At 55.3% G+C, this 26,539-nt stretch overlaps 2 protein-coding genes across 2 annotated transcripts; both read right to left on the reverse strand.

Moving 5' to 3' along the window:
* Positions 1–564: 564 nt before the first annotated feature.
* Positions 565–3,347, reverse strand: TFF2 (trefoil factor 2). The gene is made up of 4 exons (XM_057306775.1): positions 3,269–3,347; positions 2,392–2,541; positions 1,450–1,596; positions 565–660 (listed from the first exon to the last, which is right to left on the reverse strand). Exons 1-4 carry the CDS (start codon positions 3,345–3,347, stop codon positions 647–649), a joined length of 390 nt encoding a protein of 129 aa, XP_057162758.1. The 3' UTR covers positions 565–646.
* A 13,491-nt stretch (positions 3,348–16,838) lies between these two features.
* TFF1 (trefoil factor 1) lies at positions 16,839–20,029 on the reverse strand. The gene is made up of 3 exons (XM_057306648.1): positions 19,889–20,029; positions 17,468–17,620; positions 16,839–17,028 (listed from the first exon to the last, which is right to left on the reverse strand). Exons 1-3 carry the CDS (start codon positions 19,962–19,964, stop codon positions 17,012–17,014), a joined length of 246 nt encoding a protein of 81 aa, XP_057162631.1. The 5' UTR covers positions 19,965–20,029; the 3' UTR covers positions 16,839–17,011.
* Positions 20,030–26,539: the final 6,510 nt, after the last annotated feature.

Raw genomic sequence — 26,539 nt, forward strand, 5'->3', positions numbered from 1 at the left:
CCAAACCCTCCCGCAGGCTGGCCTGGTCTCGGTGGAGGTTATCAACCTCCTCTTTGGACCGGCTTTGACTGCGGCATGGTGCCGCAGCTGCTGGCGGGTGGAGGACGGGTAGCGTTGGAGCCAGCCCACCCTGCCCCACCCCTGCCAGGACGGATGGTGGTGCCCAGCACTCCTGCGAAAGCCGTGGTGTGGGATGCATTTGATAACAGCGAGGCAATTTTGTAACCAAAATCTGAAATGAGACGTTACTCCAAGAGGTTTTCAGGGCTAAGTCATTTGAGTTTTTATACGAATGATTGGGAATGGGAGTGACGGTGGGCCCTGAATTCCCTCTTGCTGCTGGGGTGGTTTGCACCTGCTGGACGAGTCGTCGAACCCCGCCCCCCACACTCACACTCTCACACCTGTATACACACAACTCCCTCTCTCCCTCTCTGTCTCTCCACGTCTGTGTCAATGAAGCCAAAAGGAAATATAGAAGCTTTTAAGGGTTTTCTTTATTTGAAGAAATGTATGTTGAACCAGTGAAAAGGATAAAAAGCAGATTAAGGAGAGCCAGGAACTCTGGAGACATGAGATGCGATGGTGAGTATTCTTCATCTCCAAACACCCAGGGAGCCTGGTGGGTTCTCGGAAGGGACTCTGCTTAGTAACTGCAATCTAGAAATGTGAAATGCCAGGGCTGGGTGACAGTGTCTGGGGGCTGAGGGAGCCCGCTCTCACAGGCCCTGGGGGCACCTGTCAGCAGGCCCTTGACCAGACTTCCTGCCCAAGGAGCTCCCTCCTCGCGTCCATTCTCCCCCCGTAACTGGCAATTACCCAGAGAGACCCTTAAGTCCCACAAAAATCACTCAGAAGTGTCCAAGTGAGGGCTGCACTCTTTGGCTCACCCTGATGTTCTGAAACAGGGAAAGAAAAGCGTTCGGCACGGGCAAGGGCACGTTGCCCATTTTGGGGGACGTGCCGGAGCTTTCCTTGGTGTTGATAACTCAGGGTCAGGAGATGCACTGCAGTGAAGGGGGAGGGGACGACTGGACCCCACCAGGGTGGCCCTGAGCAGGCCGCCGCGGGCAGAACTTGTTCCTCGTGCTCACGAGTGAGGGAAGAGCGAGGCCCACAGCAGAAGGCCCACGGGAGAAGGCCCACAGCGGAAGGCCCACAGGGGATGTCCCACGTCCACCCCAGCACCCAGTCCACGTGGCACTTAGTGGCACTGCCAACCCATGGCTGCATGACAGTCAGCTGGGCTGGGACCCAGGGGCGTGGCTGAGGTGACTTGCTCTCTGCAGCTGTCCCACAGGCCACCATTGGAAGGCTGGTGGCTTCCGGCTCATCCAAGAGCAGCTGTCACTGTGGGGAGCCACCCTCAGAGCCGAGTTTTCCTGAAACGGTCCCCACTGATCTCAGGGCCTGGCCCCGGCTCCCAGCCGCGTCCTGCGGGGACGTTACCTTCCACGGAGATTGGGAAGAAGCACCAGGGCACGTTGACGATCGTGTCGGAAAAGCAGCACTTGCGAGCCGCACACTCCTGGGGGCTGATGCCCGGGTACCCGCAGTTCTTGCGTGCCGACACATGCATGACACACTCCTCCAACTCTGGAAGGGGCAACACAGAGGCTCAGTGAGGGCAGCTCAGAGCCCACAATGCCTCTGCCCGTCCTCCCGCGGGGACGCTGCTGGGCTCCAGCCTCCGTGTGTGGTGAGGGGCTGCGGGACCATGACGCCCTGAGGACCGTCTGAGCATCTGCACGGATGCCACAGGTCAGATGTTCTAGGCCTTGGGAAACTCCATTGGCCTCCCCGGACCCGGTATTCCCATCTGTAAAATGGGGGAGTGCCGTACCCTGATGAGAACGGCGGTGGGCACCCGTTAAGCAGGTGAAGCATTTTGCCCGAGTCCTGAAAGCCAGCCACGCTTCCACAAGAGGGAGGGCCCTGCCTGGTAACCAGCTGTGTGTCTTGTGCCCTTCGGAGCCCAGGGGTCTGTGACGGCGGAGGGGGGCGGCTGCGGGTGCCAAGCTCCCCCCACACACAACTCTGCTCTGCACACACAACTTTCTTCTCTCCTCGTTCTCAGGAGAAAATCCTGGAAGTCTTAACTGACTCTCTTACCATTGGAGGCCTGTGAGCAGTTATGTGGATACTGGCCTATGAACTGCCTCCATAGCCCTTAAGGCTCCCTTGGAAGTCACAGCTCTGCAGCGGGGAGAGGCCCGGGAGCTGCTTTTCCTTCTCACCGTACAACTGGCGGGTTCTCACACGTGTCTGTGGGAGGGGCGAGTGGCTGACCCTTGGGGCTCCAGGTGTGGACAGCGGGCCAGGGGCCACCGTCTCTTCCCTGCTGGCTGGCTGGGGTGGGGGCGGGAAGAGGGCCACTCCCTGGCCGGTTACCTTGCTTTGGGAGGGGGCGGAAACACCAGGGGACGTTGGGGATTTTGGAGCTGAAGCAGCAGCCGCTGTCGAAGCATGTGTCGGGGGTGATGCCCGGGAAACCACAGTTTGTCCTGTTGTGTGCTGCGATCCGTGAGCACTGGCAGGCGGCTGGGGAGAGAGCCTTGGTCAACCTGTCGCCCCACGTGCCCCTGCCTGCTCTTGGGGGCACGTTCGGACCTTTCCCCAGGTCCTGTGGCCACACAGGGAAATCACAAAATCTCATCTCGCCCAGATTTGAACTATGCAACGTCCTGAGCAGCAAACAGGGCTCTGCAGAAATTATTAGTTAAGAGAAAGAAAGAAAGAAAGAAGAAAGAAAGAAAGAAAGAAAGAAAGAAAGAAAGAAAGAAAGAAAGAAAGAAAGAAAGAAAGAAAGTGAATTCAGGAAAGACGGCAGACAGTGGACCTCGGAAAAGTCAAGATGAAAGGTGACCAAGGTGGGCTCCTAATGTCTTGGGGGCCTCCTTGCCCCAACCCCTCTCCCCAGCTGGCCCCCCAGCACCTGTGGTCACCCTGATCTTTTCCGGGAAGGAGGCCTTTCCTGGAGGTCACACACCTCTGGGGCCCCTCCTGAGTGGCAGGGAAGGGTGCACAAATGCTATCAGCCCACATCACAGAGCTCAGGATGCCCTTTTAGCTCCTTCTGCTCTCAAGTGAACCCATCATTTGCCCTGCGGCTTTGAGGAAAAGAAACAAGAGCAGAGACCCACCAAGGGCAAGGGACTTGGGTACCCCCATTGCATTTGGGGTTTCTCCTGGCTCTCGGGGCCTGAATGCCCTGTTGCCCAGTCAAGGACACTGAGCTGCACAGGGCAACTTACGGGCGGTCACTTACAAGGTTTCTGGGCCCCCACCAGGACACAGAGCCCCAGGGTGAGGAGCACGACCAGGAGCTGGATGCTTCGAGATGCCATGTCCATGCCGCACACCAGGACCGCCTGTGGAATGTGCACTGCCCGTTGTCATGAGCTGTTTTATAATGTCCTCTGTGTTTGCTCAGCAAATGCAAATAACTTCTCTCTGTCCCTTGTGGCACCAACTCGGGTCTTTTGTTGGGAAAATGAGCTGAGATAGGCCGCTGGGCAGGAGACAGAGCGGCCGTGCCTGCAGGCGAGGCTTCCGGCAGGGGCTCCCATGCCGCCCAGGGGCCAGGAGCCAGGTCACGCCAGGATGCCAACGTGGAAAAGCGGCCACGTCTGGCACGGGGCACCCCCAGGGTCACACCCAGGAAAGGATAAGCCAGGTATGTCTCCTGATAAAGTACGTGGTTATCACATGATTTTTTTTTAAATATTAGACCCAAGGTTACTGGGGAAAGTAACCAGCAGAGGCATAGAGAAGACCCCACCTCAAGGGCAGGGTGGATGCCTCTGGCAGCCCCTGGGCTTCTGTGTCTCCTTGTCTCTGTCTTGAGGAGGGGCTGCTCCCCGTGGATGTGAGGGTGGTGTGTAAAAATCACAAGCTCTGTTCAGCAACCCCTGAGATGCCTCTGTTTTTCTTCCATGGGAGCATTGCGTGCTTCCTAAACGTAAGCCCGCCTGTGTGCAGGGGTGCAATGTGTCGGGGAAGACTCCGTGGATGGGACGGAGGGAGAGGGGAGAGGTGGGACAGGGAAGCACCCCAAGGGACGAAGAGGGAAGATTGGGGCAGAGAGGAGGCCGTGACCCCCGCTGCCCGAGGCCTTGGAGGAGGGGCCCCATCTGTGAATCGAGGATGAGCAGCCAGGGACCCCGAGATGCACAGATTCCAAAACCCAGCGTTCTCGGGCTCCAGAAAGCTTCTGCCTGGCCCATTCCAGCCCCTCCAGCCCAGGTCCCAGACCCACTGGGCAGCCACTGGATTCCCTGAAACCTTGGAAAGTCAACTTTCCCCATCCCATGTCCCCACCACCCTTGGTCACCAGCAAGACACGAGGGTCCCGAGTGACCATTGTCTCCCCGCTCTGCTTCCTCTCCATGACCCGCTCCCACTTCCTCCCACTGTCCCCATCCTGGCCCTTCCAGGAGTCCTGCAGACCCTCCTCATTCATGGTGAGCCCCTGATCTCTCCCCCTGAGCCCGCAACACCAGCAGAAGCCTGTGCCTTCCTGGACACACTTCCGCTGTGCTCATCCCAGGAGAGGTGCTCAGGCCCCACCCAGGGCACTAGCTGTCCATACGGTGCTTTTGTACCAGTTAGAAAAAGGCTCACTTGCTTCAAGACAAGTCACGTGGAGCTGTGGGGAAATCGTAATAATAGATGCAACATCTCCAGTATTAGCGACACCCTGCCTGAACGCGGAGCTGTGCACCGCATGACCTCGGTGACTGCGCGGGGTGGCCGCGTGCCCGTCACAAGGGCTCAGGCTGGAGGCCTGGGTGCTGGCCTTGTGTCCCAGTGTCTCCACGTGCATGCAAATCCATGCCCCTTGGAGATGCAGGCTGGGTCCTGGACAGCTTCCAACGCCCCTGCCCTCATGTCATCGCCTGACCTTCAGCCTATCACTTTTGTTAAGGATTTTAGCACTGAGTTCACTGTGTCCCTTGTCATGCCACAACTTAGCAACAATGCTGATGGCCTCTGCATTCCAGTGAACAGCTCACCCAAATCCATAGTCACTGGGAATATCCGTCCCTACTCCTTGTCTGCTATGTGTCTCCCACGGCCACACTTGGAACCCATCCTCTACTCAGAAAGAAGGCATGCTAATGTCCTTTCTGTTCAGGATGTCCTAAGCGCCTGACATTTTCTCTGTTATTCCCATCACACCTGTTCTTCAAATCCTAAGGCCCACCACTCCCTCAATCCCTCTCTTCCCCTCTGTGAGCACCATCATGCCCGTCCCTTCCCCCTCCCTCCTTCCCAGCCTGGTCCCCATGGTCCCCACTTTCTCTGCTCCCCCCTCCGTCCTGGTGCCCAGCAGTGCACCCACCTGCTTACTGTCTGCAGGCCCCACCGCAGCAGCTGAGCTCGCCGGACGCACTCCTCCGACCGTGGCCACTGTCAATGCAGGAGCTCAGACGGGTCCTGGCAGTCACTGGCATTACAACTTTTCTTTGAAGCTATCCTTCTCCACCCCCCTCACTTCCATCCTGCGAACTTCGGGGGTGATATTGTCTATCAGTTCACAGAGAAAACAGAAATCCACAAATGGGAACTTCCTCAGATATCACCCGTGTGGACCTCTGCTTCTGACTGTGCTGGAGAAACTAGAACCAGACTGTCTCCTGGCACGAGGACCTGGAACTATGTGACAGAGCACATTTAGACGCTGAGCAACGGCGGAGGCAGGCTGAGAGGAGGAAGCAGCACGGGAGTCCCTCGGTCACCCTGCGCTCTGCCTGGAGATGCTGTCTGGACCACGGCCCAGGGAGGCGACCGCACCGAGCAGGCAGGCTCACCGGGCTGTGGGGACCAAGGCTAGAATTGGAAGCCACGGAGGCAGTGGATTTTCAGGGTAGGGTCCCAGAGAAGAGGGCGCTCCAGAAATATGAGTGGTGGGCTCTCTGGGGTTTTAGTCAAAGACTTAGCTGCCCATGAAGACAAGGGCAGGCAGAAAAAGCTGCTGGGAAAGAATGTGCACTTTGAAGGGGAGACAAGCAGTGGGGCAGCCATGGGACATGAATCATCGGAGCTCTGACAGCCTTGGGGAGAAGGCTTATTGGCCATGTTGGGCATTCAGTGGGGACACAGAAGGCCATGTCATGACTTAGTTGGCATAGGCGGCCACATCAAAATGCCACAGACAGTGTGCCTTAAGTAGTTCTAAAGGCTGGAAGTCCAAGATCAGGCTCCCCACACGGGGAGGTGGGGGGCTCTCCTCCTGGTCTGCAGACCACCTTCTCACTGTGTCCTCACCTGGTGGAGAGAGAGAGAGTAAGCTCTCTGGTGTCCCAGTAGGAGGACTCCATCCTCACGACCTCACCCAACCCTAATTACCTCCCAAAGGTCCCACCCCCGAATACAATCATATTGGGCGTTAGAACCTCAAGAGATGAATTTTAGGGGTACACAAACATTTAGTCCATATATGTCATAAACGTCGACTTGACCTGGTTCTAGAGGAAAGACATTCTGTGCCTATTCCAGCAGAACTTTAAAACAAGTCAGGTTCACCTGGCAAGTAAATTAACTGCCTAACAGAACAAAACTTGGTGTTTTATTAAGGGAGACAATGAAATCCAGACACACGACATTGCATCCATGATGTTCAACACAAAATCAGACATCACCAGATGTGAGCAGAAGATGGAAAACATGACCCATAGTCATTAGAAAGACCAGTGAACAGAAACAGATCCAGGAGCTGCATTAAAATGTTCAAACATTTAAGGAAACATAAAAATATAATGATGGAACACATTTAAAAATCTGAACAGAGAATAGAAACTAGAAAAGAACCAAGCGGAAATTCCGGACATGAACACACTGAATTCCCAACATGAAATCCACTGTATGGGCTTTAGATTAGATACTGTGGAAGAAACAGCTGGTTTATCTGAAGCCAGCACAGTGTAAATTCTCCAGACTGAAGCAGAGAGAGAAAGGGGGCTGAAAACAATGAACAGAACATGAGGGCCCTGAAGACAGCGTCGAAGGGTCTAACAGCATGTAACTGGTGTGTCAGCAGGAGAGGAGAGAATAAGTATTTGAAGAAATAATGGACAATTCGGGGAGGAAACTTGATGAAAGACATAAACCCATGTATCTTAGAAGCTCAGTAAACTCCAAGCAAGATAGATACAAAGAAAACTCTGTCAAGGCGAAGCACGAGCACATTGTTGAAAATGAGGGATTGGAAGAATTCTTACAGCCCCTGAAGTTCCCTGCGACCACTGCAACGCGGCTGACTTCTCTCCAAAATGGTGCCCGCCGGAAGGAACAGAATGACCATTTTAAGTGCGAAAAGAAAAGAAACCAACCACTCTAAAGTCAGAATTTTATACTCAGTGAGAGTACCCCTCAATGATAAAGGCAAATGCTCTTTTAAAACATGGAATTTATTTTTCAGAGCAGTTTTGGGTTCACAGCAAAATTGAGCAGAAGGCACAGAGATTTCAAAATACTTTTTTTTTTTTTAGACAAACAAAAGTCAAGAGAGTTGGCCACTTGCAAACCTGTCATCTAAGGAATTTTCAAGGACGTTCTTCTGGCTGAAGGCATGAGTCCCCCAGGGGCTGCAGCCACTTCCCCACCTGGCGGGATTCATTCAGCGTGGCGCCTGCGTGGCCTCTGAGCACACGTGCGTGTGCTGCCCAGTCTGGTGCGTGAGGCTTCCCCCTTGGTTTGCAACAACTGCCTCCCATCTAGTCTCTCAGCCACAGTTGGGGGGCCCAACAGACCAAAGTTTGGTACCTTAATTATCTTTAAAAAGTGGAAATCTATATATGTTACTCCTCTGCCACCCCACACTCCCCCCAACCTGTAGGGTAAAGACCACGTATAGCTTCCTGAGTACGAAAAGCAAGACTCTGTAGGAACTGGACCCCCCCCCCCCGCACCCTCTTGTGCTGCTGGGCCCCTAAGAGTGTAAGCAACTTGGTCTTTTCTAGACACACCCTGACCATTCAGCCTGCCCGCCCTTCAGCTCCTAACTCAGGAGCCACCTCTTCTAAGAAGAATTCACTTTCACCAGAGTAAGGACAGGCACCCTTCACCCCCCCACCCCCACACACACCCTTGTTCCCCTAGTTCACAACAACTGCACGCGGAGTGGAATTCTATGTTTCTGGTTCCTTTATCGATTGTACTAACAAAACAGCTAACACGTGTTGCAGGCTGACTTTGTGCCAGGCGATCCTCTAAGGATTTCACACGCTCTATCTCATTGAATCCCGACAACAATCCCAAGTCAGGGCTAAGATTTCACCCCCATTTCATGGTCTGTATAAGTAAAAGGATTTGCCCAAGGAACACAGCAAGTACGTGTAGGGTGAGATCGAGACCTCAGCTCACTCATGTTGTATCGGGAACCTGACCTTATGTGCGTACGTGGCCACACTCAGTGAGGGGCGTGGACAAGTGGGTAACACCCCAGGAACTGAGGGGGGAACTTGCCTCTTAGTGTCGCCCCTTGCCCAAATTACCTTCTGTAATTCATGAAACAGTATCTAAATATGGATATATGCAAATAAACCAGGCAAGCCTCCTCCTGTCTCCTGATTAGTGTCCTGTAAAAGCCGAAGCGGAATGGGGAATTTTAAATACTTTTCAAAGTCTCACATGCCTTCTAAAACCTGAGTTGTATAATATCTCATTTTTACACCATCATCGGGGAAAATGTATTTTTATTTCCAACATTTATCATGCCAAATCCAGAAAGGCAGAAGTCCCCCACGGGTCTCCCCAGCATTGTAAGTTTCTGGTTTGTTTCCGCAGTTTGGTCACGCTGGTCGGTAAGGTGGGTAAATAACAGAATCTTGTAAAGCCCACAACTAAATTTATCTACATAATAAAGAATGTGGCCAAAGCTGGGAGAAGAAATAAGCAAATCGACCGACTGATGGGAATTTGGATACTGAATCTGGGAGGGAATGCCATTGGAGATGTCTTGATAAGTTGTATTTGAGGGATCTAAACGGACAGGCATAAATTTAAGCACATTTTTCAGGGTGTTGTGTGATGAAATTCCTCCTTGAACTTCTCTGAGAGATTTTCATCAAGATTGAAATTACTTTAAGATGTCTCCTTGGTGTCTGAGTGGGTTTTGTTTTGTTTCGTTTCGTTTTGTTTGGCACCAGGCTGAGACAAGCCATGATCTGGCCAATCTTAAAACTAAAAAATGTTTGAACCATTCAGGTTACCACATGTCAAGGAAAAATAGTAGAGTATAATAAAAGTTGGCAAACTATGATCCAGAGGCTCATTGCCTGTTTTTTAAATAAAACTTTATTAGAAGACAGCCATGTCCATTCATTTACATATTGTTTTGGCTACTTTCAAGTGACAATGAAGAGCTGGGTCCTTGTGACAGAAACTACCCCCATAAGACCTGGTCCTTTACAAAACACCCTGCATACCCCTGTATTATAGTCTTAAACCTCTCTAACAGTGAATTTAAAAAATAAAGGTGGAGAAAAATACTTGTATTTTATTTTATTTATGAAGGAAATGTTATGGAAACATGCCTCCATGTTTTCTTTCCTCTCCAGTAATCGGTCTTGAAAACCATACATTTGGTACACTGGTTGTTGGGAGACAACTCTCGAGTCTCCCATTTGTGCGTGTGAACGAGGCATTAGCTATCCATATGGTAGAGGACCTAAATTAAGGTTCAGGGATAAGTGCTGCCTTGACATCTGGTGGAATCGGAGAGCTTCGAGTGGCCTAACTGCAAATTCCCCTCCCCGCTCTGCTCCCACAGATATGGCCCCCGAGCCAAACAGCCCTGCTTATCAGGGGACCAGGCACAGTTCCTGCTCACCCCTAAGCAGAGGGTTCCACTCCCCCAGAATTATTCAAACAAGCCAACCACATTCTCCTGTGGGAACCTCCTGAGGGCACCCCACCCTCTTGTTCCTACAAAGCTTCCTACCACAACCCTAGTGGTTCCTTCAGTTCCCAGGGTACGACCCGTGTGGCCCTGCATGGTGTGACGTCTTCCCCTCCGGGCTGGGCGTATATGTGACTCATCAACTGCTCTTGATCTCAGCTATCCAGTGTTTGTGTAGCAAACAACCTTGGAGCAGAGATAGGGTGTCGCCCCCCAGAGCAAAGCCAGCCGAGCTTCCCGCCCCTTCAAAGATTTGAGCCCCTGAAGAGGTCAGGACTCCTCTGCTGTCCTGCAGCCCTCTGTGTGTGCCGGCGTCCATCTGGACCCACCCATGTCACCCCAGGGAGACTTGGGGGCAAAGGGAACCAATACAAAGATGCTGATGCCCGTGCCACTGGCTACACCGCAAGTACTAAAGCCCTTTGTCTCTGAACCGGGAGTTTCCTACCCTCTGCCAGCGTCAGGGGTCGATCGGCTTGCAAGGAAGGTAAACCCTTCCAAGTTCTCCACACTGACCCGAGTCCTTCTAACATTTGCCTTTAGAATGCACGTTCCAGCCACTCTGGAAAACAGTGTGGAGGTCCCTTAAAAAGTTAAAAATTGAGCTACCCTATGACCCAGCCATTGCACTACTGGGTGTTTACCCCAAAGATACAGACGTAGTGAAGAGAAGGGCCATATGCACCCCAATGTTCATAGCAGCAATGTCCACAATAGCTAAATCGTGGAAGGAGCCGAGATGCCCTTCAACAGATGACTGGATTAAGAAGTTGTGGTCCATATATACAATGGGATATTACTCAGCCATCAGAAAGAACGAGTTCTCAACATTTGCTGCAACATGGACGGGACTGGAGGAGATTATGCTAAGTGAAATAAGTCAAGCAGAGAAAGACAATTATCATACAGTTTCACTCATTTATGGAACATAAGAAATAGCAGGAAGATCGGTAGGAAAAGGAAGGGAAGAACGAAGGGGGTAAACAGAAAGGGGGAATGAACCATGAGAGACTATGGACTCTGGGAAACAAACTGAGGGCTTCAGAGGGGAGGGGGGTGGGGGATTGGGATAGGCTGGTGATGGGTATTAAGGAGGGCACGTGGTGCACTGGGTGTTGTATGCAAATAGTGAATCATGGAGCATTGCATCGGAGACTGGGGATGTACTGTACGGTGACTAATATAACAAAATAAAAATTATTAAAAAAATAAATAAATTAAAGTCATCCATTAACTTTAACAAAAAAAAAAAAAAAGAAAGAAAGCACGTTCCCAATGTATTAGTTCACTCAATCTCCTCACTCCACCTATGTATGCAGCTGTGTGAGTTTTTGCCTGATTAAATCTGCTACCCCCAAAATGTCCAGCTCAGGGCAATGTTAAGAACTGAGAAGAACAATTAAGAAATACCTTTAAAAATAATACTATTTCTGGGGTGTCTCAGTCAGGTAGGTGTCAGACTATTGATTTTGGCTCAGGTCATGATCTTCGGGTTGTGGGATCGAGCCCTGAATCAGGCTCCCTGCTCAGCAGGAAGTCTGCTTGAGATTCTCTCTCTCCTTCTCCCTCCCCCCCCCGAGCACTCTCTCTCCCCTCTCTCTCTCTAAATAAATATATAAAATCTATATTTTTAAAAAAGATTTTATATATTTATTTGACACAGAGAGGGAGTGAGCATAAGCAGGGGGAGTGGCAAGCAGAGGGAGAGGGAAAAGCAGACTCCCCGCTGAGCAGGGGGAGCGATGTGGGATTCAGATCCCAGGATCCTGGGATCATGACCTGAGCCGAAGGCAGTCGCTTAACCAACTGAGCCACCCAGGCGCCCTAAATAAAATCTTTAAAAAAGAAAATAGTATTTCTCTTTCTGATGCTGACTATAATCTTCCATCTGCTTAGACCCTTAAAAAGGTGAATGTGCCCTAGGAGCTTTTGATACCTTCCAGTAAGTTCCACGCTGGATTTGCCAAGTGTGTCTCTCTCTTATTAGCTGATGTTTCCTATCAGGGTCTCAGGCATTGAACATTTCCACTGACCACCCCTCCCCACACTCACAAAGAAAGGTGAGGGAGTTTTCTTAAACTAACAATAACCTTCCCAGTGACCCTACAAATATGATCTTAAACCACAACTTGGCTTCAAGAACTGGTTCCTGGTCTGATCCTTAGATCAACATTTTCTGAACAGAATCCTATTGTTGTGTGGAAATTATCCAGAAGCAATGGTAGCCTCCAAGTACACGACCAGCCACGGAACAGAAAGGCTCGTGGATCAGAGCCACAGAGTATGGTAAATCAATGTATACCATGGGTGAAAATCAAGAGGCAGGAGAAGTGGCAGGTTAATGCTTTGCGTGGGGTGCAGGTGGGTGGAAGGACCACATACCTGGGTCTTGGGTCACGTCCTGTCCTGCTCTCGGCCTTCCACCCACACATGGTAACCAGGACCAGCACCTGCACTTGAGCACGGGGCTAGGACATGGATGGCGCCGGGGCCACCATGCTCGAGCTTTACTGGAGAGACTCAGGGTAAGCACTGCCAGCCCAGCTGTAGCCCACAGTGACCCCCAGGGCAGCCGTGACATTAGTCTGTGTTTCTGGGGCTGACACATGGGCCTGATTTGGGCCATGACAGGGGTCACTGATGGGTTCCTGATTTAGAGATGTCATTCAGCCCGCACACGCACGCTCTGCTTCTGATGGCTTGGCCTTTCCATCCCTGCCTGTCTGTAGTAACATTTCTGTTCATTCCTCCCCTTTATCACGTAGCACACCCTACAGGTCCCCAGCTCTCTACATTGAAAACATCTGAGGAGTGCCACCCGCCTCTCACAGGCCACAAGTTTCCTACCCTCTGTACTTGACACATTTTCAGTTTCGCATATCACATTTGTTTTCCTACCATTATCAAAAAATGGACCAGTCTCAGATATGGAAGATGATCGTGACACCTGCCCTTTGGTGATCTGCATCGATCAGGACTCCTTGGTAGCAAGGAACAGGTGCCAGCTGTCGGGCTGAACCGGGTTCCCACCAAATTCATATGTTGAAGTCCTGACCTCCAGTAGTCAGAATGTGACTTGATTTAGAGATAAGATCTTTCAAAAGGTGATGAAGGTAAAATGAGGCCAATGAGGCCAATGTCCTAATAAGGGAGATGCCAGGACACAGACACGTATGGCAGGACGCCCATGGGAGGACATGGGGAGAAAACTGCACGCACACCATGGACAGGAGCCGAGGGCAGAACCAGCCCTGCCGACACATCGATGTTAGACATCCAGCCTCGAGCTGGGATGCAATAAATGTCTGTGGCTGGAGCCACACAGGGTGTGGTCCTTCGCTGCTGTGGCGCTGGCTGACGAACACACCCACTCACGCTGAAGTAGAAAACAGGGAGGGGGCTAGTCTCTGGACCCCCAGGGCCGCAGCCCCACCAGCCTCAGGGTCAGCAGGTGTTCCGACGCTGCCCTGGGCCATCTCTGTCATCCTCCTCACCACTCCTCTCCTGGAAGCTCCTCGGTCACACATTCTGAGATTCCGAGTCTGTCCCAGGGCCGATGAAGATGCAACTGTCTCCCACGCCGGCCGTCTACCTAGGAGATCCCCAACTCCCCCACCCCGGAACATGGAGCTCCCCCCATGAGGGATGTCTGAACTTTTGTCTGAAGTCCTTTAAGGACCTGGAAAGTTCTAGAAGGTCCCCTGAATTGCTGCTTTCCAGGCTGGTAGGAGACGGGCGGGGTGGCATGGACGGCTTTGCCAGGTATTAAATTAAATTCAGCTTCTTGCCTAGTAAAACCAAGACAACTTTAAGCAGACACATCACTCCATTGCATTGCTCTGAGGTGGGAAGCCTGTTTCTAAAAACAAAATAGAAAATACATAAAACTTTCCACTGCCAAGCAATGTATTCAAATACAGCAATTATCAGGATGGCCTCCTCTCTTCTGAGGGAATGGTGTGAGCTGTGGAGGGCTTGCCCCCAAATGACCACCCTCAGCCCAGTTTCCCCAGGGCCCTTTAAGATCCGTATGTGGTGTGTGTGTGTGTGTGTGTGTGTATGCATGTGAGAGACACATCCTTCCTCGTGCCTTATCATTAGAACTGTTCTCACGAAGTCGCTTTATTGTCACAGCTGCCTGCTTCCCATTACCCCCTCAAGGTGCCTCAAGGACTCAAGGGGCCCCAGGCAGCTGCCAACTGGCCAGCGTGGACTCTCGCTGCTGGGAGAGGGGGCCTGGCGGGGGGCCAGGAAAGGGGCCTGGAAGGTGGCTGGAAGGGGGCCAGGAGGGTGGCTGGGAGGGGGCCTGGCGGGGACCAGAAGAGGGGCCTGGAGGGTGGCCTAGAGGGGCCAGGAGGGGCCTGGGACAGGGCCAGGAGGGGCCCAGAGGGGGCCTGGAGGGTGGTGGTCTAGAAGGGGTCAAGAGGGTGGCTTGGAGGGTAGTCAGGAGGAGGCCAGGAGGGGCCAAGAGGGTCCTGGAGGGGGCCAGGAGGGGGCCAGGAAGAGCCAGAAGGGGCCTGGAGGGTGGTGGTCTGGAAGGGGTCAAGAGGGTAGCCTGGAGGGTAGCTGGGAGGGGGCTAAGAGAGTGCCTGGATGGGGCCTGGGAGGAGGCCAGGAAGGGACCAGGAGGGACCGGGAGGGTCCCGGAGGGGGCCTGGAGGGGGCTGGGAGAGGTCCAGAGGGGGCCGGGTGGGTGGTGGCCTGGAAGGGGCCAGGAGGGGCCAGGAGGGGCCTGGAGGGGGCTGGAAGGGTGTCCAGGGGTTCACCCCCCAAGCTGTGGTGACCTCTGTGTTCCCAGCGCTGAAGGCACAACCCCTCACATTGTCGCTGGGTTTCTCTGTCCTGCCGGCACCCTCCTGTCTCTCCTTGAACCAGAGGAGGAAGCCACACGTCCCCAGGGGCCCCTGCCCCCAGCTCCAGCCTCTGCACCCACTCGTGCAGCCTCAGTCTTCAGCCCTCGGGCTCCGCAGCCCATGCAGCAAAGCTTCAGGGAGCTGAGGCCACTCAGGGATGGAGGACCAAGGGACGGTAGGACAGATGCCAGAAACCCGCCCTGAGCATTCCTCGAGGCACTTCGGGTCCTGGAGCTATTGTGGCGCCCCACCCATCGGCTCTGTCAGGCCCCCCAGCACTGGCTGCCCGACTGTACTCTCTCCCTCCCCTCAGCTGCAGCCCGCTGGTGGATTCTTGGGGAGGTTGCAATTTTCCACAAGGACCAAGTGGCATAGACCACTCCCTGTGCCCCACCCCCAGGCAGGGACAGGACTCTGTGTCCCCACCAGCCCGAGGCAGGGCCGTCCCAGCAGGAATCCCCAGGCCCTCTCTAGGTCTGCCGTCCTGATGGGGGAGCCAAGATCGTGCACCCGCCCAACCTGGGCGGTCCACGGTGGATAGCAGACCCAGATTCCTCTCCGTGTCACAGGCTGGGAGGGGGGGCTGAAGCCACTAGCCAGCGGTCGGCCCCCTCCCTCCCTCGATAGGGACCCACCTAGTCAGTCACCTTGTCACCTCATGCAGTCGCCGGGAGGAAGGCCCATCCCTGCGGGGCACCCCCAGCCACAGGAGCACTTCAAGTCACAGAGCCCCTCCCCTGTCTGGGTGTCATGGAAAGTGTCACTGACGTCACACAGCTTGGGGCGAGGGGGAGGGGTGGTAAAGGGAGACATCTCATGATCAAGCTCTCTGCTGCGTCAGCCCCACTAGAGACCTTGTCTATTCAGTGCCTTAGGGCCCGGGTGACACAGGAAGGAACAAAATGGGGGGGTTGCTCTGGTGTCCCAATGGCCTCCCAGCTTTCTCTCCGTGCATCCTTGAAATTATCAGCAGGCCCGTGATTTATGAGAGCGGTGGGGCCAGTCGGGCTGGTAAACATTCTCGGCCCCGTCCTCGTCAGTTATGGGGGGATGAAGTTAAGGATGAAATATCATTTGGAAGCGAGTTGGTTTTGACAACAAAGACACGCCTTTGACTCTCCCTGTAACACCTCCCTCTGTGGCTTCTCTCTGCTGCCATAGAGCCCGAAGTTCCAGCCGAGAGAGAGAGCCTGAGCCACACAGATGGCTCAGGGAGAAGTTGCCAGGCGCAGAGGAGGGAACAAATGAATTGCCCTCATGCCTTTAACAGCTCAAGGGCCCAGCCTGGAAGACTCAGCCAAAGCAGTTTCACGTTGGGTGAGAGTTTGCCCCCACCCGTAGTAGCTGGGCCCTGGTAATGTGTCACCAAGGACCAGAAAACCCAGCTAGCAGGGCTTTAACCCATTGGGACATTTGGGTTGACTCAACATGAAGTCTCAAAGTGGGTGAGTCAAATCAGTAGCTCAGGGGTGTCAGGGATCTAGTTCTATGGCTTTTCCTCATTAGCACAGAATGGCTGCTCGAAGCACCACATCGCACTCTCACACCACACAACATCCAGAGGCAGGCTGCAGGGGCTGGCCAGGGCAGCAAGAGGGAGCTCTTCCTCCAAGGAGGGAAAGTCATTCCCCAGAGCCTCCAAGTAGATATCCTCCCACCTCATGATTCAGAACGAAGTCCCAGAGACTCCTCCAGCTGAAAGAGTGTTCCCCACTTTTTATAGGGTGGAAGTCAGGTAAGAAAGAAGGTGGGGACTGAGCAGCAGGTACAAAAAACACAGGCCCGGTGCTCCCTGTCAGCGGGGAGAGCCCACCCGCCTGGCGCTGGGGACCAGACCAGCTGCACTCCCCCAACACTCGAGCTGCACTCGACAATCTGACGGCCTTGTGTGCTGACACCAAGTGCTGGCACACATGCCGTGAGCACCTCATTCCCTCCTCTGACCCTTGTGCCTCCCCAGGGTGGGGTGAGCCCACGTAGGACCCACGATGAGAGGCCACATGTGCAAATGGTGTATCTCCCTATCCAAGAAAGGACCATCATTTGCAATTTTTAAAAAGAACTGAGAGCAAGGGTAACATTCATCTCTTTTAATTGTTATGCCAATTTTGAGTCCGCGGGCGTGTGCCGTCTGTCCGCGCAGCGAGCCGAGGCGCCGATGCGGAGGTCCCGAGTGCCTGCTGGTGACGTGGCTGGTCTCCCGGCCACCGGGCGAGGCCATTCCAGCTCCTGGCGCCGCTCCTCCACAGCCCGTCTAGAAGGAGCACTCCTCTGAAGGGTGCGGTGTGAGAAGGAGATACAGGCAGTGAAAACCCCATGCTTTGTTCACTTGTGAGTAATGAGAGCTCTGACTTAGAAGCACCAAGGGCAAAAGTCCTTAGAAAACACGGCAGCCTTCCTGTTCCAGTCTCTCCCTCCCCTCCCACCAACCAGGGGTAAAGTGCCCCCAGGATTCTTCACCGGCTCCCAGTTAGTGATGTGAAGAAACACAGGCACGAATCGGGCTCCTTGCCCAGTGGTCTCTCCGCCTGGTCTCTGTGTCCCCAACCGACATCAGCCTGATGCAGGCCGGGCCCTCTCCCCACGCTCGTCCGTGGCCCCGGGTGTGGGTACAGACACAGCTGGCCGTGCAGACTAGGGCCCTGCGCTCCCGTGAGGTTTTCTCCCTAACCCTACACCTTCCGACCCCACAGAGCCGATATGGCCTTACCATCGGGAGGGTTTTCCACAGCCGCAGGGTGGAAGCACCACGGGACTCCACTAACAGTGTTGTCAAAACAGCAGCCTCTCTCTTTGCACTGGGAGGGCGTGATGCCCGGAGTGCCGCAGTTTGCTCTTTGGTGGGGGGCCACCACACACGTGTCTGGAAGTGCAGGAGGCAAGAGCGAAAGTCAGTCGTCGGCTGATGCCCATCTTCCTTCTCCAGTTGAACCAGCAGCCAGCTGGTGCCACGGCTGGTGCCACGGATGGGGACTTGGGGCTCAGGGTGCAAGAGGGACAGGCCGGCCTCATCTCCCGATATGAAAACCCTTCAGCTCAGGGCAAATGCAAGGTGCCGGGCTTTGTAAACTCTGCACGTACCTGTGTAATTTATCCATGCGTTTGTTCACTTCGCTTTACTCATCAATAAATTTCTGTTGAACACCATTTGTGTGTGCTAGACCAGAAATTAGCACAGCAAAGAAGACAGAGAAGGTCGCTCGAGGACCGAGCTCATGTTGGGCCCCGTGTCAGGTGATGGAGAAGTCGTCGTTAAGAAGCCAACAATGTAATGGAGGAGAAGAGCCAGCGAATGTACAGAGCAGTACTGCGAGGCCATCCCAGGGTGCTGACGGCAAGCACAGGAGGGAGAAGGACGAGGCTGAACAAAGCAAGGAGGGCTTCCTGTGGGAGGAGGTTGACCAGGTGGGGATGATGCAATGCGTGTACCCTGCCGGGGAAGCAGGTGCTCAAAGGCAGTCAAGAGAAAACAAGGTGTATCTCAGGAGGTGTAGGTCCCTTTGCAGGAAAGACGCAGAGGCTGGGGTGGAGTGGATGCCTTCAGCCACTCAGCGGCTTTAACCCGGGGGGACGATGGAAGCCAGGATGGTGGAGAACACGCAGGGAGACACGCTGGGGAGGTGGGGCTCCTGTGTGGTCTACGCACGAGAACTGAAGGGGCTGAGCCCTGTTAACCCAACCAAGCATTGAGAAGGCGAGCCCCGCGGGAGCTGCACTCCGCGGGCTTCTGTGTTCTCCTCCACGGATCACCCCAAGCTTTCTCTGAAGAAGGGGTCTGTGGCTTCGCGGGAAAGATCTGGGCCATCTCCCTCCACCGGCTGAGTGGCCTCTGCAGGACGTCAGCCTCCCTGCATCTGGCTCCCCACCAGAGAGGGAAGGTGGCGTCTCCCACCCCCGGGGTGGCTGTGAAGTCAGGAGGAGCTGTGTGTGTGTGGGTTCACATGCATGCGTGTGTGCACGTGTGTGTGTGCTCGTGCACGCTCAGACACGGCTCTGTGTCCTGCCCGCCTGCCGGAGGGGGAAGCGGTGGCCGGGGTAGGGTGGGGGGGGCTCGCCGGCACATGGCCCCCCCCAGTGGGCGCTCCTAGGCAGGACTTCCAGGTTTCCGATCTGTCAGCCCATTAACCAGCGCAGGACGGACCGAGACGGAAATGGTCTCTGCCGGGGCTGTGCTTGCAATCCGAGTCTCCGGACTCCTCTGTGACAGGACGGCTGACCGCAGAGAAGGGGGAGCCTCGGGCCAAAGGGCCGAGCGGGGTCAGCAGGCCGGCAGGGGGAGAGGGAGCCACAGCCGGGTCTGGGGTGGCCTCGTGGCCACACTCCCGGCATCCTCCACGGCAGAGCAGCGGCTTCTCCAGGCCCGAAGCCCGTGTGTCCTTTCTGGCCTTAGCCTGTCCCTGCCTTGGGGACCTTCCAAGTGGACACCTGGTGCCTTTGTCGTCCCCCTCCCCACGTCCCATTCTTCATTGGGTCCTCGGAAGGCACCCCGAGGTGCACGGAACCATGGTTTTCTCTCCCTCTCCTCAAACCTCTGTGGAAATCCTGGTTTTGAAAACCTGGGAAATTTTATCTAATGAGAACAAATAACACTCACTGAGCACGGAGTAGCTCGCGAAGTGCTCTCTGAAAGTGTCGTCACACCCCCGAGCCCCCGAGGCTGACTCCCCACTCCCCGGTCCAGGGGCTGAGACAGCGGCTCAAGGGAGCAGCGGGCTTTGTCGCTTGTGGCGCCCACGGAACATGCACGCGGGGACCGTGGAGCCCGTGGGGGTCCTTGGGAGAAGCCTGTTCACGGAATGGGCCCTTGGGCATCTGGGTGGCTTTGGCCAGAGTCCAGCTTGGACATCTGGGGAGTTGCTCTCCCACTGCACCTCCGAGACCACCCCTTGAGATCCGGTGCTCAGGGCCATCGGTGCGGACACAGTGAGCCGCGACCACGGCGCCCACTTGCTCACAGCTGTGCTCAGAGCTTCGGTGGCCGTGGCCCTGCTGCTGCTGTCCACCAGCCTTCACCCTCCCAAATCCTCCCAGGGCCCAGCACGGTGCTCGGCTCAAACCGTGGCTCGGGCACCACCACGGGGGCTGACCTGGGCCTGGCGCCCTCCATGACGTGGGAAGGGGGGCTGCTTACCGAGCTCGCCCTGGGCCAGGGAGCTGAGGGTCAGCACGCAGACCAACACCAGGACGCAGACCACCCTGGGCTCCATGCCGGCCGTGACCTTCTTCTCTGCTCAGGGGAGACCACGAGTCGGGGATGGGACCCTGAGCAGGCCCTGCGCTTTATGGGCGGCCTCTATTTGCCTAAAGACTGTTGGGTAACATTTGCCTAAGGAGGGGCCCCCAGGCCTCCACTCCAGGTAATCGCACTGATTAAAACGGGTTAGTTGATATGCGCAAGCGCCCAGGTGCGTAATCATCCTGAATGAGGACTCGAGATTCAGAAAGGCCCTCCTGTCCCTTGGGCATGACCCGATCGCTAACCGCAGAGGGGGCACTCCTGCAGATGTCAACATTACACTCACAGAAGGGTGACTCATGTGAGAGCTGGCCCCAAAAGGCACAGTTGTGTCAACAGTGGCTCATGGGGTCGCCCTCCATGGCAGTCCAACTGGGGGCAGGGGAAGGAGTTGACGGGGCCCACCCACCAGGCCATCGTCTCAACGTCCACAGGCCAGCGACCTTCAACTATTTCGAGAACCCAGGTCTGGGGGGAGGGCCGTGGCTGCACAAGAGGGGCAGGAAAGGAACCGGCCCGTGCCCCCACCCCCTCAGCCCCAGGGCCCTCAGACTGCAAACTTCATCTCTTCCAGGAGTTCCGTCTGTTGGGCGTTCCCATGGCCACGTCGTAGGTCAGCAAATGTGCCTCACGGAGGAAACGTGGCTCTAGAGGGGTTTTCCCTCCAGTTGGCACTGACATTGAAAAGTCAAGCATGGAGGCGCCCGGGGGGCTCTGTCAGTTAAACATCTGACCCTTGGTTTCAGCTCAGGTCGTGATCTCGGGGTTGTGGGATCTAGCCCTGCATCGGGCTCTGCACTCAACAGGGAGCCTGCTTGGGATTCTCTCTCTCCCTCTGCTCCTCCCCATCCCCCCCCCAAAAAAAAGAAAAAGAAAAGAACACGTGAGAGTGTCCAAATCCTACCTAGAGGACCTCTGTATTTCAACTTATTTACCTAAATTGATTTTTCTGTTTTTCTCTTTCCTTCGACAGCAGAGTCCTTTCAAAAACGGAGCTGTGCGTATAAGAGCAGCCGTCGGAACTGAACGAGCAGAGGTGCTCAGCCCTCCGGAGACCCCTCTCCCTGTCTCAGCCCCCCAGTAAGGCCCCCTCGACCTTGTGCTTCAAGGGCAAGCTTGGGCCAGCGCTGCCCTGGCCCCACCGAGTCTAGTTCTTCTGTTCTTGGAGCCCTTGCTGTCCCCAGCTGCTGTGTGCAGCATTCACTGGCCCCAGGAGAGCCAAGGTGGGTGAGGGCAATGGGCCTGGTCTGCTCTGTGCCTCCGGTGGCCCTGCACCTACAATCGTTCTTATTCAGTAAACATCGGTTGAGGAATGAATGAGTCAAGGAATGAATGAATGAGCAACAGGGAAAGATGAGGCTCTGACGAGAATTTGCCTTGGAGAGGTGCTTACTTTTCTAAGTGACCTGGTGAATCAGTCCTGGAAGCCCCTCTGGGAGGGGAGCCCCATTCAGAACTAGGGGTGCCACATTCTTCGTGCCCCCCACCCTGAGCCCAGCTCCTTCCCCAAGGCTGCCCTGCGGGGTGTCCAGGAGAGGCGTAAGGTGCAGGACCCTGGGGGTGGGCGGGGGGCAGGGCACAGAGTCCTCCGTGGGGGTGGGTTCAGTTTGCCACAGCCAGTGGGGGGCCGGGTCTGCAGTGATGTTCATGATCATGGAAAACCACCCCCAATTTCTCAGAGAGAAACAGGAGCTCTCAGACATGGAAATGCAAAATGCACAAGAGTTTGGAAGAGAAGTGTGTGACTGTCAATGGAGTTGATGCTACGTAGACTTGTAATCCAGCAATTCCACTGCTTCTAGGCTGGTGCGTCCCCCAGATAAGTCCCCACACTTAGGCAGGAGGAAATAAAGACAAGGATGATCTTCGCAGCATTGCCTGTAATAGCTTTAATTTTAAAAAGAAGGAAGAAAAGAAGAAATGGAGAAGCTAAAAAAAAAAGGAAGAAAGAGAAGTTAAGGAAGGAAAGAAAGGAGGGAGGAAGGAAGAACAGAGAGAGGGAGGGAGGAAGTAGTGTGTATGAAGAAGGGAAAGGGGGAAAGAGTGTAAGGCACATATGTGCATCACATCCCTGCAGAAGGGAAATGAATGAATGAATGAAAATGAATGACTGTTGGCAGCGAAGCTGACCGGGAGCATGGGAAGGGCGCTCACAGTCTGATGTCCCGTCTACCGCAGGTTTCCAGGGTGTGGAGCCGGGAGCGCGGTGAGAGCTGTGCCCGTGAGCTAAGGGTGCCCGGTGACACGGGGGGAGGGGGCTGCTGACTGCGTGTAGTGGGTGCATCTGGAAAGCGGGAACAGCGACATGGGATCAGGGAGGGCACAGAGGGCCACCAATGTGGGCATCACATTCTATTTCACGGAAGGAAATCCGAAGGAAGTGTGGTGGGAAGGCCGGCACCTATTAATTTAGGGAAGGAGACACGGATCCCCGGGTGTCTGCCCTGTCGTTCTGTGGGTGTTTGCAGTGACCTCCTGCTCCGCAGGGATGGCTGGGTGGAGGGCGGGTGCAGCTCTGTCCCCCACGCTGGGGGCCAGGGGTGCTGTGGCTGTCGGGGTGTGGTGGCTGTGACACTCAGGTGTAAGTCCAGGACTCCTGGCGGGAGTAACCGAGGTCACGGGATAACCTTACACACCATTTGGTTGGTTGGTTGGTTTTATTTTTGAGTAGTCTTCACGCCCAGCATGGAGCCCAACACGGGACTTGAACTCACGACCCTGAGATCAAGACTGGAGCTGAGATGGAGTCCAGTGCTTAACGGACGGAACCACCCAGGTGCCCCTGGTTTGTTTTAAATGACAGTTTAGTGAGACAGAAAATGTGCTGGGTTGAGCGCCAGCTCGCTAACAAGTCACGTGGTGCAAGATTCTGGAAAATGGAGTGCCTGACCCCAAGATGGCCCCGACCTCACGTGATGCTCGCCACTCGGGTCCCACAGCCACGGTGTGACCCCTTGTTGGGGCCCCTCTCCCCAGTGTCATGCTGTGTCTCTGGCTTGGCCTGACAGATCTCCCGCCCCAGGGCCACGCTCCTCAGTGCAGGGGTGAGTGTGTGATGCAGGGGCTGGTCTCCCCCATGTGCCACCATCTCTGTGCCCTGTGAGCAGAGTCACGTAGGCCCCATCCACCGCCTCCCGCTCTCTGGCTTCTGGGGGCTGTGAGCAGTACTTGGGAGGAGGTGAACTCGGGGTTTTATCTCCTGGGTCCCTCCCTGCGGGGTCACCTTGCACGGCCATATCCCTGTGTCCAGGCCTCGGCACACGGCGGTCTTGTCCAGGCCCCGGTGCAGACCCCCCCCTCCAAGCTCCTCCAGCCTGAGGGGTGCACTGCCCCCACAGGGAGGCCAACAATCTCTCCATTTCACCCTCCTGGAGTTACCCAGATTGAGAGGGACAGGCCTGCTTCCCGCCAGGCCTCTGAGTGACACAAAAATTGCTACCATGGTGACCCTGTCACCTCACGCACTGTGGAAATGAGCCCCTGAGGTTGGCCCCTTGAGCACATCTGCTGGTTGGGAATCAGGCACTGGTGGCCACGGCCGGGGGTGGTGTCACAGCTTCTCAGCTTAACAGGGAGGTGACATGAAGTGAGGTCATGTGATCAAGATTTTGGGGTCAGCCCCACATGGCATGGAAAAGCAGAGGACAGGGGTACAGAGGCTGGCCCCCGAGAATGGGCGGGTGGGAAGGCCACCTGGGCCCAGCTCCCAGAGCTGCAGGGCAGGGCGGGGTGGCTGGGGTGGCTGGGGCCGACGGGACCTCCCTGGCCGGGCAGCCGCAGCTGACCTTTGGCCACTCCAGCTCCCTTACACCAGGATTCTGGCAGTCGTGAACAAAGAGGCAAACGCTGAGACACGCGGCTGGGACATTTTGGCCAGAAACATGGGGCTGGTGACTTTTCACCCCGAACCAGCCCTGGACCTTCTCCAGCAGCAGAGGCGCCCCCCAAGCCTCTGTGGGAGGGGTCAGGTCTCCTACCCACGAAGCTTCCACAGACCACTGACCGTGGCACGGCTCACAGAGCGCAGGCACAGGGTGCCACTCTCCTCGGGGCCACTCCTGATGTGGGGTCAGGTTAGACCCCTCCCGGCCCAGGGCCTGCTGGAGGACAGCTTACATCCCAGAGGAGCCTGGGAGTGTCGAGACCGGAGGCAGGCAGTGTTAGCCCTGCAGAATGAAGGGTCCAGCTCAGAGGACTGATGTCATCACACCCACCCAGCATGCGGGACAGGTGCATCTGCACAAGCACACGGAGGCTGTGACCGTCTTGCAGGTGGGATGGAGCCCTGTGCTTGGCGGTGGCCAACAGCTCATGCAGTGGACATGAGGAGCGTTCCAACACATGGCAGCCTCGATAGCAAGGCGGTCGGTTCCCTCATAGACTTCATGGAGTCAAAATACATTCTAGAAAGTTCCGGTGCTTCACGTGCACAGAGGGCATGGGAGGCCTGGTGCTGCAGCAGGGGATGGGGTCTCAGACTCATGGAGGCTCCAGGGCCAGAGTGGCTCTATCATGCGCACCCTTCTCAGCCACATTGGGAGTGCCCGGAGCGTGCTCCCGTCACCCGGGGGTTCAGAATGCCTCGGCGAGGGACTGCCAGCATCCTTCACAAGCGCCACGGCTCCTCCAGCCTCAACAGGAATGGAGGCCAGGTCCCGTTGAGGAAGGGCCTTACATCAGGGCCACAAATGCCTGTGATGAGCCTACCACGAGCCTCCCCAGAAAGATCTGAGCCATTGACCGGTGCTATGGGTTCAACTGTGTCACCCCCAAAAGGCGTTGAAGTCTTGACCTCCCGTAGCCGTGGATGGGACCTTATTTGGAAAAAAGATCTTTGCAGATGGCCTGCTTAAGGTGAGGTCACTATTGTGGACCCTCATCCAGCATGACTGGCGTCCCATAAAAGGGAACATTTGGACACAGGCCCAGAAGGAAGATGATGTCACTACACGGGGAGAACGCCATCTATAAGCCACGGAACGCCCGCGGCTCCAGGAGCCAGGAGAAGGGCCCGGGACTGATTCACTCTCAGCAGCAACTAACCCCAATGACACCTTGATTTCGGACCTCTCACCTCCATACTGGGCAGCAGTAAATTTCGGTCGTAAATGCAGTGCGTGGTACTTAGTACAGCGGTCCTGGGAAGCTAGCACACCCAGGGGACTGTGTACCGGGCAAGGCAAGTGTTCAGACGCTCTGACGGCCATTAAATCGTTGCTCTGAACCGACACTAATCCTGAGACTCAAACCCCACGTGGGCCACCAAAGAGGGAGCCTGTGGGTTTCAGGTGCGAGATGGAGCCTTGGCCCAAGTCTATCTCACTCTGGGTCCTGTGGGGACCTCCCCCGGCCCAGCCCGTGAAGCAGGAATAGACACGTTTGTAGCTACAGCACCTCTGTCCTTGGGGTGAGGGATAATATGGCAGAAGTCCCTCCCCAAGACTGAGCCCAAACCAGCATGACAGGGGAAGAGGGAACTGCCGAAGCCAGCGCCACCCTTGAGGACTTGGAAGACCTGGGCACGGCTGTGGCAGACCCCTGCTGACTTGGCCTCCCCGGCCAGCGCTAAAATCATGGACGATGACAATGGCAAGGCCAGCAGCTTTCTTTGTAAAGGGCCAGAGAGTGAACACATTGGGCCTCGTGAGCCACCTTTGGTCTCTGCCACATAGATCTTCTTTGTTTTATTGTTGCAACCCTTAAAAAGTACAGCGCCCGTTCTCAGCAGGTGCACACAAGTCTGGGCACACGGACGGTCATCTGCCGAGCCCTGTGTATACAGTTCCGTAAGTCCAACCACAGCAGAGTTCTAGGTGTGATGCGGTTCCTGGAGCACATTCCCTGGCCCCCGGCTTGCAGCCCTTGGTCTGGAAAGTCTCTGCTCTTCCCCCATTCCCTCCAGCAAAGAGCATCAGCGGGATTTGGAGATCAGACGGCACAGGCTGCAGTGGACCTCCATGGGGCGGAGGGTTTAGGGTCCCGCCAGCTCTCTGCTCTGCCAGAGCACTCCAGAGAGACCTCGGACATTGCTCAACCTCCCGCTGGCCCATTACACCCATGACATGAGGTTATGCTGATTGGATTTAAAAAACAGGATGCGAGATGCCTTAGGAAAGCGCACATGTGTCTGAGAGTTCCGGGCCCCCACCTGCTGGTGAGGTGCTTGGAGGCACGAGGCTGGGACATACTCTTTCTAAAGGGGTGAGACACATTTCTGCGCCTTGTACTGCCCCCCCCCCCGTAAATACTGGTGGGCTGTTAGTAACACAGGCTAGACTTGATCTTACTATTCTGACCCGTTAGACAGGCTGCCAGTTCGCAGTTTCGAGAGGCGTTCACAGCCGCAAATGCGTCGCAGGCGTGGGTCCAGGCTATGAGGCCAGACGCCCTGGCTCGCGTGTCCGGAAGGCTGGAGAAGGACGTGGCGTCTGTGCATCCTGCATAGGTCTCTGGAGGTCCTAGTAAGAGAAACAGCACAGATCTGGGTGAGTTCTGCATTCCCACCCCACAGATGACCCCATAACTCAGGGGTTGAAAACAGCACAC

Source organism: Ursus arctos, unplaced genomic scaffold (genome assembly GCF_023065955.2).
Source record: "Ursus arctos isolate Adak ecotype North America unplaced genomic scaffold, UrsArc2.0 scaffold_4, whole genome shotgun sequence".
NCBI classification, from domain to species: domain Eukaryota; kingdom Metazoa; phylum Chordata; class Mammalia; order Carnivora; family Ursidae; genus Ursus; species Ursus arctos.